The sequence below is a fragment of the Callionymus lyra genome, chromosome 1 (assembly GCF_982586985.1).
Source record: "Callionymus lyra chromosome 1, fCalLyr1.hap1.1, whole genome shotgun sequence".
NCBI lineage: Eukaryota > Metazoa > Chordata > Actinopteri > Syngnathiformes > Callionymidae > Callionymus > Callionymus lyra.
The window spans coordinates 52,840,716-52,861,772 of NC_141818.1; the positions used below are offsets into that span (position 1 = coordinate 52,840,716).

The 21,057-nt window shown below is 37.0% G+C and overlaps 1 protein-coding gene across 2 annotated transcripts in view; it reads left to right on the plus strand.

Moving 5' to 3' along the window:
- dmxl1 (Dmx like 1) overlaps positions 1-21,057 on the plus strand; it is a 73,620-nt gene that overhangs the window by 43,648 nt on the left and 8,915 nt on the right. Inside the window, exons 31-44 of one of the 2 annotated variants that reach the window (XM_087812382.1) lie at positions 267-434; positions 1,980-2,171; positions 3,039-3,115; positions 4,173-4,291; positions 4,521-4,778; positions 5,649-5,854; positions 5,980-6,131; positions 6,270-6,355; positions 6,433-6,634; positions 9,254-9,371; positions 9,588-9,650; positions 12,588-12,674; positions 14,570-14,688; positions 16,220-16,370. In XM_087812382.1, coding sequence (XP_087668508.1) covers positions 267-434; positions 1,980-2,171; positions 3,039-3,115; positions 4,173-4,291; positions 4,521-4,778; positions 5,649-5,854; positions 5,980-6,131; positions 6,270-6,355; positions 6,433-6,634; positions 9,254-9,371; positions 9,588-9,650; positions 12,588-12,674; positions 14,570-14,688; positions 16,220-16,370 — 1,998 coding nt within the window. The remainder of the gene's footprint in view (positions 1-266; positions 435-1,979; positions 2,172-3,038; positions 3,116-4,172; positions 4,292-4,520; positions 4,779-5,648; positions 5,855-5,979; positions 6,132-6,269; positions 6,356-6,432; positions 6,635-9,253; positions 9,372-9,587; positions 9,651-12,587; positions 12,675-14,569; positions 14,689-16,219; positions 16,371-21,057) is intronic. The other variant, XM_087812387.1, reaches the window with a different exon arrangement.

Sequence of the window (21,057 nt, forward strand, 5' to 3'; positions counted from 1 at the left end):
TTTATTGATCCTCAGGAGGTCTCCTTCGGGAAATTGATTTTTCCAATTAGACACAGAAAATACAGCAATTGTTCATAAAAAATAAATAAAGATAAAATAAGAACAAGAACAAAGAGAAATAAAGAGAAAGAACAAGATGATACAATCTAAGTCTAAAGATACATTTATATAGATTTAGAGTTTTTTTATACCACATTTCCTTCAGTTTTCTTAGAAAAAAAATTACAATTTTAAAACACCAAAACTAAACATTTGAAATACTTTAGTGTGGGAGCTCTGCCTGCGACAACCAGCGGCGGAGGATCCACTGGCTCCAGAGCAACCAGCCGCTGCTGAGGATGTTCCTGAGCTACTGCAGCCTCCACGGCTCTCACGGAGGAGGTCTGGCCTCCGTACGCATGGAGCTCATCCTGCTGATCCAAGAATCCCATCAGGTGAGCTTTCTTTTACAATTTGCTACCACAGGTGCTGGATATGATGTTGGATCAGTGGTTGGTTCTGTGAGGAATGTGTGGCCGAGCCTCAGGAGGAGAAATTAATTCATATAATTTCTGTTCCGTTGATTATTAAAGCAGCTCTGGGTAGTTTTGTGTAACTTTAATATTTTTGTACCAAAATAACTAGTGATGACACATCAACTTAAAACTAGTTGAATGACTCGTATATCGTGACTTGAGGTGTTTTGTGTGATTTCTATTTTCACTGTAAAAGTTCTTGATGGTGTGAACATGATACATATCACTGGTTGTGGTGGGGGGGGATTACTGTATAAAAACAAAGTTAAAGTTATGTTATTTACAAACAAAAACAAAGTTAAAGTTATGTTATTTACAAACAAAGTTAAAGTTATGTTATTTGCAAACAAAAACACAGTTAAAGTTATGTTATTTACAAACAAAAACAAAGTTAAAGTGATGTTATTGAAAAACAAAGTTAAAGTTATGTTATTTACAAACAAAAACAAAGTTAAAGTTATGTTATTTATAAACAAAAACAAAGTTAAAGTTATGTTATTTACAAACAAAATCAAAGTTAAAGTGATGTTATTTATATCATATTTCATTACAATGATTCATGACCTCATCAGTTTCATCCTTCATTCATCAATGGAAGTCTAGAAACACAACATTCATCAACTTCTACAAACCGGGACATGGAAACCTTTCCTACCTTTAGCAAGTGCTCATGGGAAATTTGGTCTCACATCGGACTAAACACTTTAGTCCACTGGGGTCGCTCGACTTAAATTCGCATAAAGCTGCTTTAAGTAGGACGAACCTAATTTTGACTTTTCATTTGAAGTTAAACTTGCTGCTTCTAACATCGGCCAGTGTTCTCTGAACACATATATTTTAGGATTTAAGAAATACTCGTGGATAAAGTTCAAACCCTTTACTTCAATTCCCGCATGTCCTCGGAGCTGCTCGCTCTTGCCGGTGATCGACTGACGCGCTGACAGGTCGAGTCGCTCCGCAGGGAAGTCCTGCCTGTGGTTACTAGAAGTTAACTCATCTCTCGGAGCCGCTCCTGAAAGAGGCTGCGACTGGGAATGCTTGTGGATGTCACGGCAACGAAACTCCAGTTTCCTTCAGTTCTTGAATCAACCCTTTAGGTCTGATATCTGCTCCTACGTGTTTCTATTGTCATTGGTTTGTTTGTGGCTGCAGCTGTTGTGCGGCGCCACGGTTGAGCGTGATTCATCACGTTATGGAACACGTCAGGCCTCCGCAGCATTCGAACCCAAACAGCATCTTGTTAGACGACATAAATCATGAACCGTGGCAGCTTTTCATTTGGAACTCATTTTGCCGTGTAAATGTCATCCGCACACGCACACGAGCGAGCCTGGAAGCAGACAAATGAGTAGCTGCCGGTCCCTCGTGGCTCCAGAAGATGCTATAATTCTCTCCGTGGCTCGTGAACGTCTGCGAAGATCCTGAGGTTTAATCCGTAAAAAAAACTCTCGTCCCTTCGAACAGGACGACTCCATACAGCTGGCTGTGTCTCAGTGTTCGCATCCCACGTCCATCCCTCTGCTGATGTCGTGCACCGCCAATGTCAAGACGGTCGTGGCCAATCCCATCATGCACCTGACCAACCTCACCCACGACATCCTGCACACGGTCTGCGCTCTCGGCTCTCCGCCGCATCCTGACGTGGTCAACAATGAGGTGATTCATCAACTCTTTTACTTCATATCTGAGGCAAATGTTACATTTATTTAAAGGTTTTTTTCTTTTAAAAAAATCTGGGGAAATAACCAAATATTATCCGGTCAAAGGAGTTTGAATTTCTTTTACCAGATTTTTGAGACTTGAACTAATTATGGGTGTTTTTCAAATGACAAAAATTGGAAAATGAAGAAATGAAAAATGGAGAATAACATTGAAAGAGTTTGAAAAAATGCCTATAATTAGTTCAAAATTCTAATATTTCAAAAAATGCAACAAACAAAATCAAATTGAAGGTCTGAACACACAGAAATTCTACAGACACTTTTAAAATTTGATGTTTTTCTTTTCGTCTAAAAAAAAATGGGAAAAGTTTTCTATTAAAAATCCCCCAAAAGTATCTTTATATGGAGGGGATACAGATCCAGTTCAGTTAAGGTCCCGCTGGACGCTGTTAATGCAGAGAATTTAACCTGAATTTCAAAAATGTGACTTTTCTCAAAAATCTGGAGAAAATGATCGACAGTTGGAAACTTAAATAAATTTAAAAAATACCATAAAATCCTAGCGAACCATGTGAACCCAAAGAAATTTCGAAAATCTAAAAAAACAACTTATTTTCAATCAGAGAAGTTTGAAAATATGCCAAAAAAATTAACATTTATAAATTAACATTTATATAACTGATAAAAAGTTCCATAAAACCAAAGTTCAGGTCCTGGTGGATCATGTGAACACGGAGAAATGTTACAAAAATTATGCAAAAATTAAAAGTCAATAAAAAAACAACAAGTAGAAATGCATGGAATTGTTTAAAGTACCTTCAAATGAAGCAGGTTTCACCAGAACTCTTGTTTCCTCGCACAGATATACGTGCTGCACACGTTGGCCGCCTCCTTGTCCGCCTGTATCTACCAGTGTCTGTGTGATGGACACTGCTACAGGTGAGTCACACCATGTCGTGTTTCAGTACCAGGATGATTGACAGCCCGATGTTTTCAGCGATACATGCAGGAGCTCCGACATCTCCAGACATCAAATATTGACACGCTGCAGTTTGTTAGTCGCACACGACGATTTGTTCGTACAAACCTGGTCCTGCTAAAAATAGCTTGTCCTTGATTCTAAGTTGTTATGAGTAAAACTGACTTGTTCTGAGACTGTTGAGGCTTTGGATTGTTGTCTTAAATTCATTGTTTTCTGCGACTGTTGATCAGGAATTCAATTTAGTGAAGCTTCTTTAACCATGTTGATGACATTTGGAAACTGTTATCTAAAGACACATTCTAGTTAAGCTTGTAAAAGACATTCGAAACACTAGTTAATAAAGGTAAAGGCGTTACAAATTCTGGTTTAGCTTGTAAAAGACAGAACGAATACTGGTTTAGAGCATTTAAGACAGAACAAATACTAGTTTAGCAAGTAAAGCACATTACAAATACTTGTTTAGCAAGTTAAATGCATTACAAACACTAGTTTAAGCTAGTTTAAGACACAAAAATAATGGTTAACAAAGTTTAATACTGAGCAAATACTAGTTTAGCAAGTTTAGGACAGAATAAGTAATAGTTTAGCAAGTTAAAAAAAAATACAAATTGTAAAATGTAAAGTACTAATTTAGCAAGTTTAAAACTGGCCAAATACTAGTTAACCATGTTTAATACTGAACAAATACTAGTTTAGCAAGTAAACGACATTACAAATAAGTGTTTAGCAAGTTAAATGCATTACAAACACTAGATTAGCAAATAGATTAGTTTAAGACGGAACATTAATAGTTGAGCAAGTAAAAGACGCGTAAAATACTAGTTTAGCAATTTTAAACCGAACAAATGCTAGTTAACCAAGTTTAATACTAAACAAATACCAGTTTAGCAAGTTTAAGACCAGACAAATACTAGTTTAGCTAGTTAAATACATTACAAAGGCTGTCCCTGCACTAGACTGCCTGTAGGTTCTTACTCTTGACCTTTGTGTCGTCCTCTGCTTCATCACCTGCAGCCACATGAATCAGTTCACTGGTGTCGTGTACCAGAGTGTGCTGCTCTCCCAGAAGCCCGTCAGAACCACCAGCATGGACGAGTCTGTGCAGCCCAACACGTCTCCTGCACAGTGGCCCGGTAAATAAATGATTAGATGTCATATCTTGTGAATATAAGTAGATGTCAAAACAAAATAAAAATAGTTTTAAGTAAATGTTTTATTGTTTTATAAGGTTTTGGATATGTTTTTGTTTTTTTAAATATACATAAATTAAAAAACGATATTCTTTTATTTCATTTAATAATTATTTAAATGAAATTGTTACATTTTCAATAATAAAAACTTGTTTCCATGACTCTCCTCCAGGGATCACGTCAATGATCCGTCGCCTGAGCTCGGCGGGCGAAGAGAGTCAGACAGGTCTGGCCATGTTGCTCTGCGAGATCCTCACCGCCGTCTACCTCAGTTTGTTCGTGCACGGCCTCGCCACCCACTCCAGCCACGAGCTGTTCCGTATCGCCGGACACCCCCTCAACGGGCAGCTCTGGACGACGGTGTTCGGGGGAGGAGCTCACACCCCCGTGCTGGAGAAGACCAGCAGTCCGGAGAAGACTCCACCCCTCAGTGAGTACCTGGAGTTTTGAGGCCAAATTATCTTGTGTTGCCACTTTAATGATACCGTTTTTTGAAGGAGAAGGTTAATGAAGTAACACCTGAACATGGGGATTAGAAGACGTGAATATATTTTTTAGCTGTTGAAGTAACAAATTCAATAAACATACATTTTTTTTGATAATTATTATAATTATTTATTATTATTAATTAGTTCATTAGAAAACAAGGAGTTGATGGTTATGGCCTTTTCTGAAATGCAGGATATAAATTATATATATATATGCTCATTCCTTATTTATATACACATTATATAAATATAATGAGTGTATTTATATCCATTTAATTTAAATGGTAAATGGCTCTTACTTATATAGCGCTTTCTATGCTTATTCAGCACTCAAAGCGCTTTCCATTAAGCTTTACATTTAATTCACCCATTCACACACAAACAATCACACACTGATGGGAGTAGACTGCGACCCAGCGCGCCAGCTTCAACCATCAGGAGAAATCAGGGTAAAGTGTCTTTGCTCAGGGACACAACGCCACAATCTCGTCCAGACCTGGGATCGAACCCGCAACCTCTCAGACCACGAGTCGACAACTCTACCATCTGAGCTATGACGCTATAAACGTCTTTCTTTGTTTCTTATTGCTGTTTTTTTCTTCTAATCATTTCATTCCATAGAAATAACCATTGGCCAGAACAAGTTGAATCGATACTAGATGTTGTAATAATAACGTCAATTTGTTTTTATTTATATTTACCAGCGTTTAACTTTTTCAAATGCAAATATTTAACAGTGTTTTGAGTACGGATCAGAACTATTGAGGAGAGAAACGACGCATCATTTCTGATGTCTTCTTATGACCCTCCAGCCTCTCCCAACACGGAGGAATCCTCCGACAGGAAGCCCAGAAGATTCCGCCTCCTCCGGTCGCGCAGCAGGTCGAAGGACGAGCTGGACAAGGAGAGTCCATCCAGCCCCAGATCTGAACCCGTCGTGAACCGACAAGCTACCTCCATCTTCAAAGAGTGCTTTGTTCCCCCGGAGCTCAGTGTTTGGGATTATTTCATAGCGAAGGTAAAATCTTCCGACATTCCTGTTAAGAAGCATCTTTTTTCTCTCGATGAAATCTCATGTTAATTCGGATGTATTCACGTCTGAGGACTTATGGATGTTTTTATTCCGTTCCGGGATTATTGCAGCCGCAGCAGCCGCCGTCTGAGAACAGAGTGGAGTACGACTCCGAGGAGAGCCAGGGCAGCCAGGACGAGGACGAAGAGGATGATGATGATTATGAAGATGTGTTCGACCCCAACTCTCCTCAGAGAGAGCACTCTAATCATAACTCGTACAGGTAATGACACGAGGCTTCAGGAGTTCTCTCTCTGTGTGCGTTTCATGTCCTCGACGACAACAACAACATGCTTCAATCTCACCATAAATAATTCATGTTTGCCGCCGTAATCAAGTTTGTAACGTCGTCCTTCTCTAGCTGGTGTTTGATGCGCCTGGCGATGGTTCAGCTGGTGCTCGTCAACCTCAAGTCCTTCTACCCGATGGCGGGATATGATCTATTGGGTGAGCACTCAAGTTACACGCCGGCTCATCGCTAATGCACCACATGGCCGCTCACTCCTGCGTCGCTCGTCCTCCAGATCTGCCCGTGGGTTCTCCCCTGTGTCACGCCGTGCTGAAGACGCTGCAGCGCTGGGAGCAGCTTCTGCAGAAGAGGCTGGAGATCTTCGGGGGCGCCCCGTCCAAGTACCTCTTCACCAACGCCCAGGACGAGACCACGGCCACCGGCCCGGCGCTGCTCAGACACAAAGCTCTGTTTGAACCTTCCAACACTCCGTTCAGGTACTGACGTCATGACATCAATGTGAGGAAAATACCACTTTTATATACAATGGTTCCCCTTTCAGAGTTGGGGGGTCACGACCTGAAACCCCAAAGCATTAAACAAAATCCGACAATAATCGCAATCGTTAATTTTTCACTTGTTTATTTTAACTTGAACATTCATATGAGGTGTCTTCCTTCTCAACAACCCTCTCAGTAATGGTCACCTGACCAGTTCCAAATATGCTTTGCCGCCCAGCCAACATCGCTGTTGAGCACTTTGGACATAGAAGTAAATAAGGAAGTAATTTTTATTTATATAGCGCTTTTCCAGACCAGGGTCACAAAGCGCTTAAACAATCAAAACAATATTCAATAAAGTATATATTTTAAAGGTCAAGATAAAACTGATGACACAACAGGAGTTCCAGAAAATCAAGTAAAAGCCTGAACAAATAAAAACGTCTTAAGATGTTTCTTGAAAGTAGAATTTAGACACGGTATTGTAGCGAACAATCAGACGTGGCTTAAGGGAGCGAATGGGGAGAAAGGCCTCATGCGAGTTCACTGTTTTGTTGAGTTCACCACAAGTAAGGTGGGAGCTGAAATGAAAGCCTCCCACTAAGTTCTGTGTTTTAATGTTTGTCTTCTGTTTTGTAATGGAGTGAACAAGGTCATGGAGCTGAGATGTTCCTGACTGCATCTTAAACTATTTAGATGTGTAGTTAAAACAATAGTTCTACAACATAAGTTTAGCTTCTTGTGGAAGTATCTGTATAATTGTCAACATCCATAATCCCTCTCTAACAGTAGGGATGTTCTCTTAGGTCTCTAACATGAAACATAGTAGATTTGAACATAGAAAGAAAATGTATAAATAATACATAATTTTAATAAATCACATTTTAGTTTCTTGTCAATATGTTCCCCAATTATTCATAATATTTAAAATATATAATTTGCAACAAAATGATCATTTTATTCAATATTGTTGTTGCATAATTCAGTTTGTCAAAAGACTAATAGACTTGTTACTTTAATTAGTTTATGCTCTTTTTTCATAGGAACTCTTTTCTTTAATCATCATTCCATTACACTGGGAAAGTTGACATCAGTTAGTGAAGCCCAATGAGACGGCAACAGGACATGTAGACTGAAGTATTACTGTAATATAAAAAGTGTATTTGTCTTTATCTCTTATTTCCTCTGGCTTTATGTTCTCTTCAAAGACCTGTTTAAGTTGGAACATTTATATCAAGAAAATATCCCAACGGTAGTTAAAATACAGACATAAACATTAAGTAAGTAATTTATGTTTGTAAAGCGCTTTTCCAGACCAGGGTCATAAAGCACTTAAACCATCAAAACAATACTCAATAAAATATATACTTAAAAGATCAAGATAATACCAAGATAAACTCAGGAGTCTCAGAAAATCAAGGAAAAGCACAAATGAAAGTGTCTTGAGATGTTTCTTGAAGGAGTCAGTAGATCATCAAACACAGATGTTTCTTGAAGGAGTCAGTAGATCATCAAACACAGATGTTTCTTGAAGGAGTCAGTAGATCATCAAACACAGATGTTTCTTGAAGGAGTCGGTAGATCATCAAACACAGATGTTTCTTGAAGGAGTCAGTAGATCATCAAACACAGATGTTTCTTGAAGGAGTCAGTAGATCATCAAACACAGATGTTTCTTGAAGGAGTCAGTAGATCATCAAACACAGATGTTTCTTAAAGGAGTCAGTAGATCATCAAACACAGATGTTTCTTGAAGGAGTCAGTAGATCATCAAACACAGATGTTTCTTGAAGGAGTCAGTAGATCATCAAACACAGAGATGTTTCTTGAAGGAGTCAGTAGATCATCAAACACAGAGATGGTTTCAAAGCTTAGGAGCAACAGTCTGGAAGGATTTCTCTCCTCTGGTCCGGAAGTTCAGGAACCATCAGTAGATTCTGATCCACAGACCTCAGAGCCCGAGCTGGGGTGTAAGTCTGGATCAGATCACTGATGGAAGGTCTGACCATGAATAGATCTGAAAGTAAGAACCAGAATTTTAAAATGATCCTGAAAGAAACTGGCAGCCAGTGAAGAGTTTGAAGGAGAAATGTGAGTTCTTCTACTAGAGCGGCTCAGAATTCTGGCTGCAGAGTTTTGTATGAACTGCAGGCGAGACACATCCTTGTTGTTCAGACATGAATATAAACTGTTACAATAATCTAAACGACACAAACGCATGGATTTCAAGATCCAGATCATGCTGTGAAAACATTTTACTAAGTTTAGAGACTTTTCTCTGTTTCATTCAATTTATAGCAAGAAAAGATCCAACGTTAGTTATAATATTTGACTCAGACATTATAATAGTAACAAAAAACTTTTTAATAGCACCTCTCTAATAGGATAACAATAAAGTATCATATACTGATAGTATAATAATAATATAAATCTAATAAATTCAAAACTGTAGAATTAAATCACACAATAAAAAGAAAGGGAATAACAGTGAGTATGTAAGTAAAATGTTATTTTACAGTAGATATATTTGATCTTGTGACTAGACTGACATCAGTTTGAAGGATACGTGTTCGATGCTCGAGTAAATCAAAGTCTCCTTGTGGAACCATTTCTCAGGAGCAGCCACAGCTCAGCGCTTCCAGTCAAGCGTCTCTGGCAGTTTCTGGTGAAACAGGAGGAAGTACAAGAGACCTTCATAAAGAACATCTTCACCAAGAAGAGGGACCCGAACGAGGTACATGGTCTTCTCTGCTGTCTGTCCAAGAACCTTTTCCGTGTGGCTGAATAACACGCGTGACACTCTGACGCGCTGCATGACCTGCTTCCGTGATAGTTGTGTCTTCACCTTGATTAACTGCACATGAATATCTGTGAATTTGACTGCATGGCTCATCACCTGCTGTGTCTTGTCTTTTGTTTGTGTCCACTGTGATCTGTGCAATCATTAAAGTCGGCCGAGGACCTGGCTGACATTTTGAAATGTTCAGGCACGGAGGAACCGGGAAGCAATCAGGTACTGCACCGCCTGAAAACTAACAGCAAACGCTCTTTAATTTTTACTCCAAACGAATTAAGCCGGGCTTCATTTATGGTTGCTGCTCGGCAGGATCACATTAAAGTGGATGTACTCGAGCGTCTGAAGTGTCCGTTTAAATAAATCACCAGCAACATTTTTAATTCAAATGCTGTTGAACCGCTGCTGCTGGAGCCTCTGACAATGGAAGGTGCGTCGAACGAGAGCTCTTGAAATATTCAGTCACGATCACTGATGAGCTTGAAACACGGGGTTGAAAACATGCGAGTGAAGAACTTGGATGTAGAAAAAAAGTACTTTTTAATCTCTGAGATCTTCTCACGCGAATTACGGTACAAAAGCAAAGTTAAAGTGATGTTATTTACAAACAAATACACAGTTAAAGTTGTGTTATTTACGAACAAATACACAGTTAAAGTTATGTTATTTACAAACAAATACACAGTTAAAGTTATGTTATTTACAAACAAAAACAAAGTTAAAGTTATGTTATTTACAAACAAATACACAGTTAAAGTTATGTTATTTACAAACAAAAACAAAGTTAAAGTTATGTTATTTACAAACAAAAACAAAGTTAAAGTTATGTTATTTACAAACAAAAATAATGTTAAAGTTATGTTATTTACAAACAAAAACAAAGTTAAAGTTATGTTATTTACAAACAAAAACAAAGTTAAAGTGATGTTATTTACAAACAAAAACAAAGTTAAAGTTATGTTATTTACAAACAAAGTTAAAGTTATGTTATTTACAAACAAAAACACAGTTAAAGTTATGTTATTTACAAACAAAAACACAGTTAAAGTTATGTTATTTTCAAACAAAAACAAAGTTAAAGTTATGTTATTTACAAACAAAAACACAGTTAAAGTTATGTTATTTTCAAACAAAAACACAGTTAAAGTTATGTTATTTTCAAACAAAAACACAGTTAAAGTTATTTTATTTACAAACAAAAACACAGTTAAAGTTATGTTATTTACAAACAAAAACACAGTTAAAGTTATGTTATTTTCAAACAAAAACAAAGTTAAAGTTATGTTATTTACAAACAAAAACAAAGTTAAAGTTATGTTATTTACAAACAAAAACACAGTTAAAGTTATGTTATTTTCAAACAAAAACAAAGTTAAAGTTATGTTATTTACAAACAAAAACACAGTTAAAGTTATGTTATTTACAAACAAAAACACAGTTAAAGTTATGTTATTTTCAAACAAAAACAAAGTTAAAGTGATGTTATTTACAAACAAAGTTAAAGTTAAAGCTTTTACAAATAACTGTTACCTACTTTCATTTCACTCATCGAAACCGACTTCTTAATTAATTAAAGGTTTTTCTAATGCAGTTTAATTCAGTCTTCATGTCAATTTTATGATGTTCCCTGAATGTGCTTTAGGCGTCATTTCTATCATTTATAAAGCGTCTTGGCCAAAACAAAAAGAAAGTATATTTCTATTGTTATTGTTGTTACATAAATTGACAACAATAATATTATGTTTATCATAGGCCATTTAAAATAAACTGTTAAAATATAATATTTGTGAATTTTAATGCTATTATCAAACCATCAATAAATTAAATTCAAAATGGATTTTTTTTTTTTCGGGTGAAAAAATTCACTTGCAGCTATGAAGTCAAAATACATTTTGTACTATAATATTTTAAATACAAACCACAAATATGGTAAAAGGTCACGTGATTAATAATACAAATATAATATATATATTGTGTGTGTACATTTATATTATTATTATTAATTTTGTGTGCAAATTAATGATCGTCATCAGTAAAATACAATTTTGATCTTTAGATTTGTGTAAGTGTTTAATTATTAGATTGATTAGATATTTTTTTTATAATCGTGTTAATAGTTTTAAAGAAAATGTATAATATTCTTAAATCAATAAATATGTTAAAATGAAACTATATGTGTGTATATATGTGTATATATATATATATATGTATATATATATATATATCAATAAGCTAATATTATATTTTGATATTAAAATAACTTTGTATTAACAATGAATTAATACACACAGATGTTTGAAAAAAACATCAGATAATACGGATATGGATAAATAGTCAATCATGAACATCTGAACTGTTAAATATTGCTACAATATAGATATATATATATATATATCATTTTTTGTTGTATTGTTGTATATAACTTTTTATTTTTTATGTGTAAATTAAACTGCTGCTGTAACCATGTTCTCTCTCCACTATGGGATAAAACAAAGCTTTCTCTCTTTCTCTCTGAAAAAAAGAAAGTTTATAAATGTTTGACGCAGTCGATCAATAGTCAAAGGTCCAGGACCTGCTGCTTTTATTTCTATCGAGGATGATTGACCTACTAAATTTATTTATTTTTTTTTAAGCCAAATGTCTTAACCCTGAGGTTCATCACCGTCTCATGAATCTTTGATCCTCCTCTAAATATGTTCTTGTTCTATACATTTTTAAACGTCCTCCCTGGACTCGAGCTTCACAGCCGCACTTGTTTTATTGATTCAATGTAAGTTGACTCGAGCTCTCAGAGGGTGACGCCCGACACAGTGCGTTGCTCAAGGGTTGTTACCCCGGCTCTGATCCGGTTCACACTAACCCAGTTATGTGCTGCTGGGATTAATTCTTGTGGCGTAATCCACCTTGCGTGGCCCCTCTCACCCCCTGGAGGCTAAACAAGGCCCATGGAGTCATGGCGGCGCTTGATGTCCACACAAAGAGCCCGACGTGGCTCTGGCCGTGACGAGGGTCTCTCGGAAATCTATTCGACACCTCATTTATTAACCCGCGTCCGAATCGCATCAGGTCATCGGTTCTGTGTCTGCAGGAGCTTTTATTCCCCAGCCTTTGAATCTCAATAACGGGCCCGGGGGGTGTTTGTCGTTCCCTGTGCAGACGGAGTCGGACCGGGGGTGCCTCGGAGGGAAGGCCCGCATCATTCACAAGGAGTCTGACATCATCACGGCGTTCGCCATCAACAAGGTACGACAGTCTGCGTGGAGCTCGTTCGTTAGAGCTCGTTCGTTAGAGCTCGAGCGCTGCTGTGCGACGGATGTCCGAGGGCGACCCGTGTGTTTTCTGGCTGATTAAAAACAAAACATGCCTCGGTGCACGTTAGTGATTTACCTCTTTGTACACTTGTTGGTGCTTCAGGTTGGGCGGGACCAGCTTGATGCGAGCCGGGCCTGTCGAAGCTCAGTGGAAGGATTGAATCCTTTAATCCATTAGTTTTCATTTATAATAATTGACTTTGAGATCAGGACGTGTGTTTGTATTTGAAGTCTTTTCATTGGCTCCTCGTTCATTGCCGGGGTTACATTCTGAAAACCTCCCGCCTTAAATAAAATCCATGAGACTGTTTAATTTTTTCACTTGTTTAAATAAAAAAAAAAACATTTATTTGGATTTGCAAACTCAAAATTGCATACGAGTTGTCATTACTCAAAAACCCTCTCAGTAACAAAGATCTAAACTAGTGATGTGTTGATGAAGCTTCATGAAACGGTGTCATTATCTTCAGAGTCCACTAGATGGTAGTGATGTGTCGATGAAGCTTCATGAAACGGTGTCATTATCTTCAGAGTCCACTAGATGGTAGTGATGTGTTGATGAAGCTTCATGAAACGGTGTCATTATCCTCAGAGTCCACTAGATGGTAGTGATGAGTTGATGAAGCTTCATGAAACAGTGTCATTATCCTCAAAGTCCACTAGATGGTAGTGATGTGTTGATGAAGCTTCATGAAACAGTGTCATTATCTTCAGAGTCCACTAGATGGTAGTGATGTGTTAATGAAGCTTCATGAAACAGTGTCATTATCTTCAGAGTCCACTAGACGGTAGTGATGTGTTGATGAAGCTTCATGAAACAGTGTCATTATCATCAGAGTCCACTAGATGGTAGTGATGTGTTGATGAAGCTTCATGAAACAGTGTCATTATCTTCAGAGTCCACTAGATGGTAGTGATGTGTTGATGAAGCTTCATGAAACAGTGTCATTATCTTCAGAGTCCACTAGATGGTAGTGATTCGTGATGAAGCTTCATGAAACAGTGTCATTATCTTCAGAGTCCACTAGATGGTAGTGATGTGTTGATGAAGCTTCATGAAACAGTGTCATTATCTTCAGAGTCCACTAGATGGTAGTGATTCGTGATGAAGCTTCATGAAACAGTGTCATTATCTTCAGAGTCCACTAGATGGTAGTGATGTGTCGATGAAGCTTCATGAAACAGTGTCATTATCTTCAGAGTCCACTAGATGGTAGTGATGTGTTGATGAAGCTTCATGAAACAGTGTCATGTTGTTCAGAGGTCAGTAGGTGGCGCCATCTAGTTGACTCTGAAGATAATTAAACTGTTTCATGAAGCTTCATCAGACCATCACTAATCTTAACAGATAAACACAATAATGCTTTGCCGCCCAGCAAACAAATCACAGCTGTCTATCACTTTCGACAACATAGACGTAGCATTTTAAAAATACGGTTTTGTTGCGACCGAACAGTGTGTTGAAAGGCATCATGGGAGTTTCCCTGTTTGATTGGCACCATGAGTAAGAGGGTGCTTTCGTTACCGTCTTCCACTCGTTTATGTCGATTAACTGCTGTTCAAATGATTTGATTTTGTAACAGAGTTTGAATAAAGACAAGGATATATTCGATGTTCCTGACTGTAGCTCGATAAAATACATTTAAATATGTGGTAACATGTGCAGAACAAAGCATCGATATAAGACCACAGAGGGTGAACCACAGTATGGTGCCTGCTGTAAATCTAACATTCAACGACGAAAACACCCAGAATGCATCACTCTACGTACACGTCTGCAAGCCCCAGAGAAGATCCACCGTAACATCTCCTGGTTTTGTCTTCCAGGCGAACCGTAACTGTCTGGTCATGGCCTCCACGCATGACATTCAGGAGTTGGACGTGTCGTCCATCTTGGCCACGCAGATCATGACGTGGATCGACGAAGAGGAAGCAGAAGCCAAGGCGTAAGTTCAGACATGTGGGAGTGTTGCTGCCACACAAATCATCAACTCACCAGTTCAATGATGTCACGACACGCTCAGAATAGACTGAGTTTATACTCCTCTGTTTTCCAGTCATGCACCAGTGCTCAGTGAGTCTAGATTTATCTTGTAACGAAACATCAAATGAAAATTCACTTTTTCTAAATGACTCGTATCTTAACTACAACAGTCACATCAAAGGGCTGAAGGAGCCACTTGAGGCTCTGCAGTCATGGCTTTCAGACCCTGATCTAGATCATGGGCTACATTTGTGTATCTACTTTATATGTACTAGCGATGGTACTGTATTTACCCATAAATTGGGCTATTCAAATCAAATTAATCTATTATTTTAAAATATTGTCTAATGGATCCTGTAGCAATTAGGGTAGTTGGTCTTTATCTTAGTTCTTTAAGAGTTTAATAAAGTGTATTTAAACTTTCGTCGTTACGTCAGCCAAAGGAACAATCAAATCCCTGGGATGACTGAGAACGAGAGGATACAGTTACTCCAGCAGCTTTTGAAGCTGATGTTTGGACATATTTTGGTTCAAAACGAGTTAAAGTAGTTACGACTTCGTCAAGAGTCATGTGGTCTGTTAATACTACACATATATACTTGTTACTACACTATCACCACACCAGAGTCAAGTACTGGACAATACTACACATATACAGTATACTTGTTACTACACTATCAAAACACCAAAGTCAAGTACTTGACAATACTATACATATATCCTTGTTACTACACTATCACAACACCAGAGTCAAGTACTGGACAATAGTACACATATATACTTGTTACTACACTATCACAACACCAGAGTCAAGTACTGGACAAAAGTACACATATATACTTGTTACTACACTATCACAACACCAGAGTCAAGTACTGGACAATACTACACATATATACTTGTTACTACACTATCACAACACCAGAGTCAAGTACTGAACAATACTACACAAATATACTTGTTACTACACTATCACAACACCAGAGTCAAGTACTGGACAATACTACACATATATACTTGTTACTACACTATCACAACACAAGAGTCAAGTACTGGACAATACTACACATATATACTTGTTACTACACTATCACAACACCAGAGTCAAGTACTGGACAATACTACACATATATACTTGTTACTACACTATCACAACACCAGAGTCAAGTACTGGACAATACTACACATATATACTTGTTACTACACTATCACAACACCAGAATCAAGTACTGGACAATACTACACATATATCCTTGTTACTACACTATCACAACACCAGAGTCAAGTACTGGACAATACTACACATATATACTTGTTACTACACTATCACAACACCAGAGTCAAGTACTGGACAATACTACACATATATACTTGTTACTACACTATCACAACACCAGAGTCAAGTACTGGACAATACTACACATATATACTTGTTACTACACTGTCACTATATATCACTGTATATCTTATCAATGTATCATTATGTGTCACAGGAACGTCGGCGGCGACGACTTCCTAGTGGTTCACGCGCGCGACGACTTCGCCTCCCACCACGGCACGACGCCGTACACCCACAGCACCCCCGGGACCCCCATCAACATGCCGTGGCTGGGCAGCCTGCAGACCGGCAGGGGGGCTTCAGTGGTGAGTAACTCGAGCTCTTGATGGAATTGCGATTTCTCTCTTTGGCGCTTGCTGCTTGACTGTGTAATCAAACTGATTTATAAACATGAGTAAATTACACCGGCAGGATCCGTGAGTCGTTCAACTTGTCGAGGAGTGGATTTCATTCAATGTTTACTTGATCTTCAGAAGTCAAGATGAATATTTGATGAGATGTTTGCAACTCTAGGCCCCCAAAAACACTGGGAAATTGGATTCAAAACCTGCAATCTCGTGTGAAATTATATATACTTGACATTATTTATTCAACAGTTTTGGACACTTTGGTTATTTTAAGTGAATACCTCGTCCTGAGGACTCTTGTTTTTGTCTGCGTCAAACATTTTTATTTCCATGTTGTTCTGTATATATATTGTTATTGACGTGAATGAGATCATACATATAAGTGTGTCACAAAATCTGTGGTTTTCCTTTTTTTTTTTTATCGCAAAGAAAAAGGGAACCAAAGAGTAGATGCATAGATGTATAGTTATTAAATTAAATTAGGTTTCAGGTTTGGTACGGCAAGTTTCATTAAACAAGAACAAAGTGCAAACAAAAGAACAAAATAAAAGGATGCATAGATTAACATGGACTAGAGTAACATCATCCTTTCACCTTTACCTGCCCCCAAACTCAGAATTAAACAGCCTAATAGCACAAGTAATGAATGAGTCCCTGAGTCTATTAGTGTTGCATCTAAGATAAACGACCAATAATAAGAATGAACAACATCATCCTTTTACCTTTACCTTCCCCCAAACTCTAGAATAACAACTAGAATAAACAAATAAGAATAACCAAAAAAGTAAAGTAAAAACCTAAAAATAACAAACACAAAATGGATCTAAATAACTGCCTGGATGAGGAGTCGATATCAATCCATTGTTAGAGAATTGAGAGAAGAAAAGAAGGATAGAAAGAAATCCTCTCAACACGTACTTGATTTTCTATGAGCTTTTGTCGTCTCACTGGAGCTTTGTTCGACTTCCAAGGCAACACCAGGCGTCGACAACACAACTCGTAGCACAACAATGACCTCCAGACGATCGCTGGTGTATTTGTGGTAATCGTGAGGAAACCTCATACGTTGGTGGAGACATTTTGACAGCAGTGGAAAAGAAGTACAGGTCAGAGAAAAGGTGAGACAAGTTTCACAGGGAGGCGTGGCTTCTGTAATCCAAGAGACTTGTATATCTGAGTCTAAATGACTGGGTTTAGTGTTTTGGAGAAAGATTTTAACTGGTGAACACATCAAGTTCACTGCAGGAGTGAGAAACCACACGAGTATTAAAAAAAAAAAGGTGTTTATTCTGCAACTCTTTAGTCGGTGTTGGCGATTGAACGACTCATGGAAGCCACTGACCTGTTGTTAACTCAACAGAATGTTGTTCTATGGCTCCTCCCACTGTTGGAACTGTTTAGTCGCATTGTTGTGGAACATGAAGCGTTCGCTGCTGCCACGTGTGCCTTTGTTTTTAAAACAATGCCGGGTTATCGCATAATTGGTGAGAGTTAAAATCAAATTAATCTATTATTTTAAAATACTGTCTTAATGGATCCTGTAGCAATTAGGGTAGTTGGTCTTTATCTTAGTTCTTTAAGAGTTTAATAAAGTGTATTTAAACTTTCGTCATTACGTCAGCCAAAGGAACAATCAAATCCCTGGGATGACTGAGAACGAGAGGATACAGTGACTCCAGCAGCTTTTGAAGCTGATGTTTGGACATATTTTGGTTCAAAACGAGTTAAAGTACGACTTCGTCAAGAGTCATGTGGTCTGTAAATACTACACATATATCCTTGTTACTACATTATCAAAACACCAGAGTCAAGTACTTGACAATACTACACATATATCCTTGTTACTACACTATCAAAACACCAAAGTCAAGTACTTGACAATACTACACATATATCCTTGTTACTACACTATCACAACACCAGAGTCAAGTACTGGAGTGTGCCTTTGTTTTTAAAACAATGCCGGGTTATCGCATAATTGGTGCGAGTTTGAATCCCACCCAGGGGTGAAAGTAATTCTGGGATCACATAAGTTGTTTTGTGCGTCATTTAAGCCTCTTGGCAGAGGTATGCTTCGTCCCAGTGCTTCTCAAGTTATTCGTATTAACCCGTTTTTGCTCCGTTTGAAAACACCTAAGAATGTTGAAGATAGGGCTGAACGATTAATCGCGATTTTATCGGATGTTGATTTCATTTTCGAGCCGTCAAAATGAGTTGCGAGCGAAGAGAGACGCTTGAACCCGTAGATCAGTGACGTCTAGAGAAGCTAAAGAGAAGCAGAAGAAACAAACTAGTGTTTTCAACAACTTTACATCCTGACATTGTTAGTTTGAATCCAGGCGTGTGTGTGTGTGTGTGTGCGTGTGTGTGTGTGTGTGTGTGCGCGTGTGCATGTGTGTGTGCCATATGATTATATATTATTGTGTACGACAGGAAGTTAAACACATGAGAAACAAAAATCTTCAGTAAGAAAAACTAACTAGTGTTTTCACTTTTCTTCACTCTTTATAAATGTTTACACTTTTAGCACGTTTTTACGCTAGTTTTTAGTGTTTTTAGTGAATATGTTATGTTTGTTTACAAGTGTAATTAGATTAAATAATAAACATTTATTTTAAGGTTTGCTTCATTTGCCATTTCAACATAAAAAATACTTAATAACTTTATCTTGAGAATCAAAGTACAAAATACATTTTAATGTTAAGTTAATGATTTATTGTATTAGATTAAGAATAATGCATAAAAAAGAGGACATTGAAAAAATAATCTCATAAATAATCGCAATATTTCAGAAAGTAATCGCAATTATATCTTTTCCAATAATCGTTCAGCCCTTGTTGAAGATGTCTTTAGATTTTAAATAAATAACAATGATTTAGACAAATAAATAAAAATAAAGAAGAGCTTGACTGTCATTTAAACGATCACATCATGAACAAACGACAAATAAGCCGTTCTTATTTATTAAATGTTCTTGAAGAGTGCGAGGTCATCAGCCGATGAACAAACGTGACGCTCACGAATAGATTCCTCCTACGAGGATCTGAAGAAACTGCTCCGTCCAGGAATAAAACTGCCGTGAGTCACTCGTGACACACTGAGCTCCGGAAGATTCTCCGATTATCAACACATTTCTCTGAGGATCCTCGTTTCTGAGAGGTTTTACAGACTTGAATGTTCGTGCAACAACACAACTGTACGTTTCTGTCAACCGCACACGTACACACACACACACACACACACACACACACACACACACACACACACACACACACACACACACACACACACACACAAATATAGTTTGACACACACCAGAAGCCCTGATCGTGGTCGTCCACCTCCCTGCATTCAACATCTGTCCATCAACAACACAAGACTACAATGACTTGTTTTCGCTGCTGCGAGGGGAAAAAAAAGCCTCTTGGTTTGTTGATGGTGTTTTGAGTAAAAGAGGGATTTGAACCCATGGTTGTTTGCTTTCTTTTAAATACAGCTTTGTAATGATTCGAAGCCAGGAGGCAAAATCCGGTGAGATTTATTCATCCGGTGTTGATGTTGCTTCGTCCTATTTCTGTAGGAAAACTGTTGTTTGGACTCGTTTGACTCGTATCTCTCGAGTGAGAGATCGTCGTTATAACGTCGTTTCATCGACTTATTAACCATGTTTGAGGATTAATTATTTACTTTGTCTACTAGCTTTGGTTTATTTGTTGGTTGTTAACAGTATATTTATGTATACATGTATTAAATGCAATATAGCTTTGAGCTATGCAATATTTAAAACATTATTTATTTATTTATACTATATTGCACTATTATTAACTTATTAATATTTTTACTTTTAAATATTGCATAGAATGCATGTATATATACAAATATTTATTTATTCTGTTTATACTATATTGGACTATTTTTTAACTTGTAAAAAAATATATTTATACTTTTCTATACATTCATTCCATGCAATATTTAAAACATTATTTATTTATTTATACTATATTGCACTATTATTAACTTATTAATATTTATATTTTTAAATATTGCATAGAATGCATGTATATATACAAATATTTATTTATTCTGTTTATACTATATTGGACTATTTTTTAACTTGTAAAAATATATATTTATACTTTTCTATACATTCATTCCATGCAATATTTAAAACATTTATTTATTTATACTATATTGCACTATTATTAACTTATTCATATTTATATTTTTAAATATTGCATAGAATGCATGTATATAAACAAATATTTATTTATTCAGTTTATACTATTTTTTAACTTGTAAAAAAATATATTTAGACTTTTATATACATATTCAAATATTCATTCATTCTATGCAATATTTGAAACATTATTTATTTATTCTATGTTTCCGAAATAAATCCAAGTATATTTTCTGGGACTTTTTTTTTTGTGTGATGTGTCCGTGTTAGTGGTTCATGGCTTGAGTTCGAATCCCTTTCAGCAAATACTTGATTGTTTTTCTAGATCAGATCGACTTCATGAATCCCTCTGGAGGATCTTCCTCGGGAAACTAGATTTCAAGTGTCATAAAAGCAAGAACAAAGTGCAAATTTTAAAAAAAAAATTGCAAATATAAAGAGAATAGATTACAGGAAATTACACAAAGA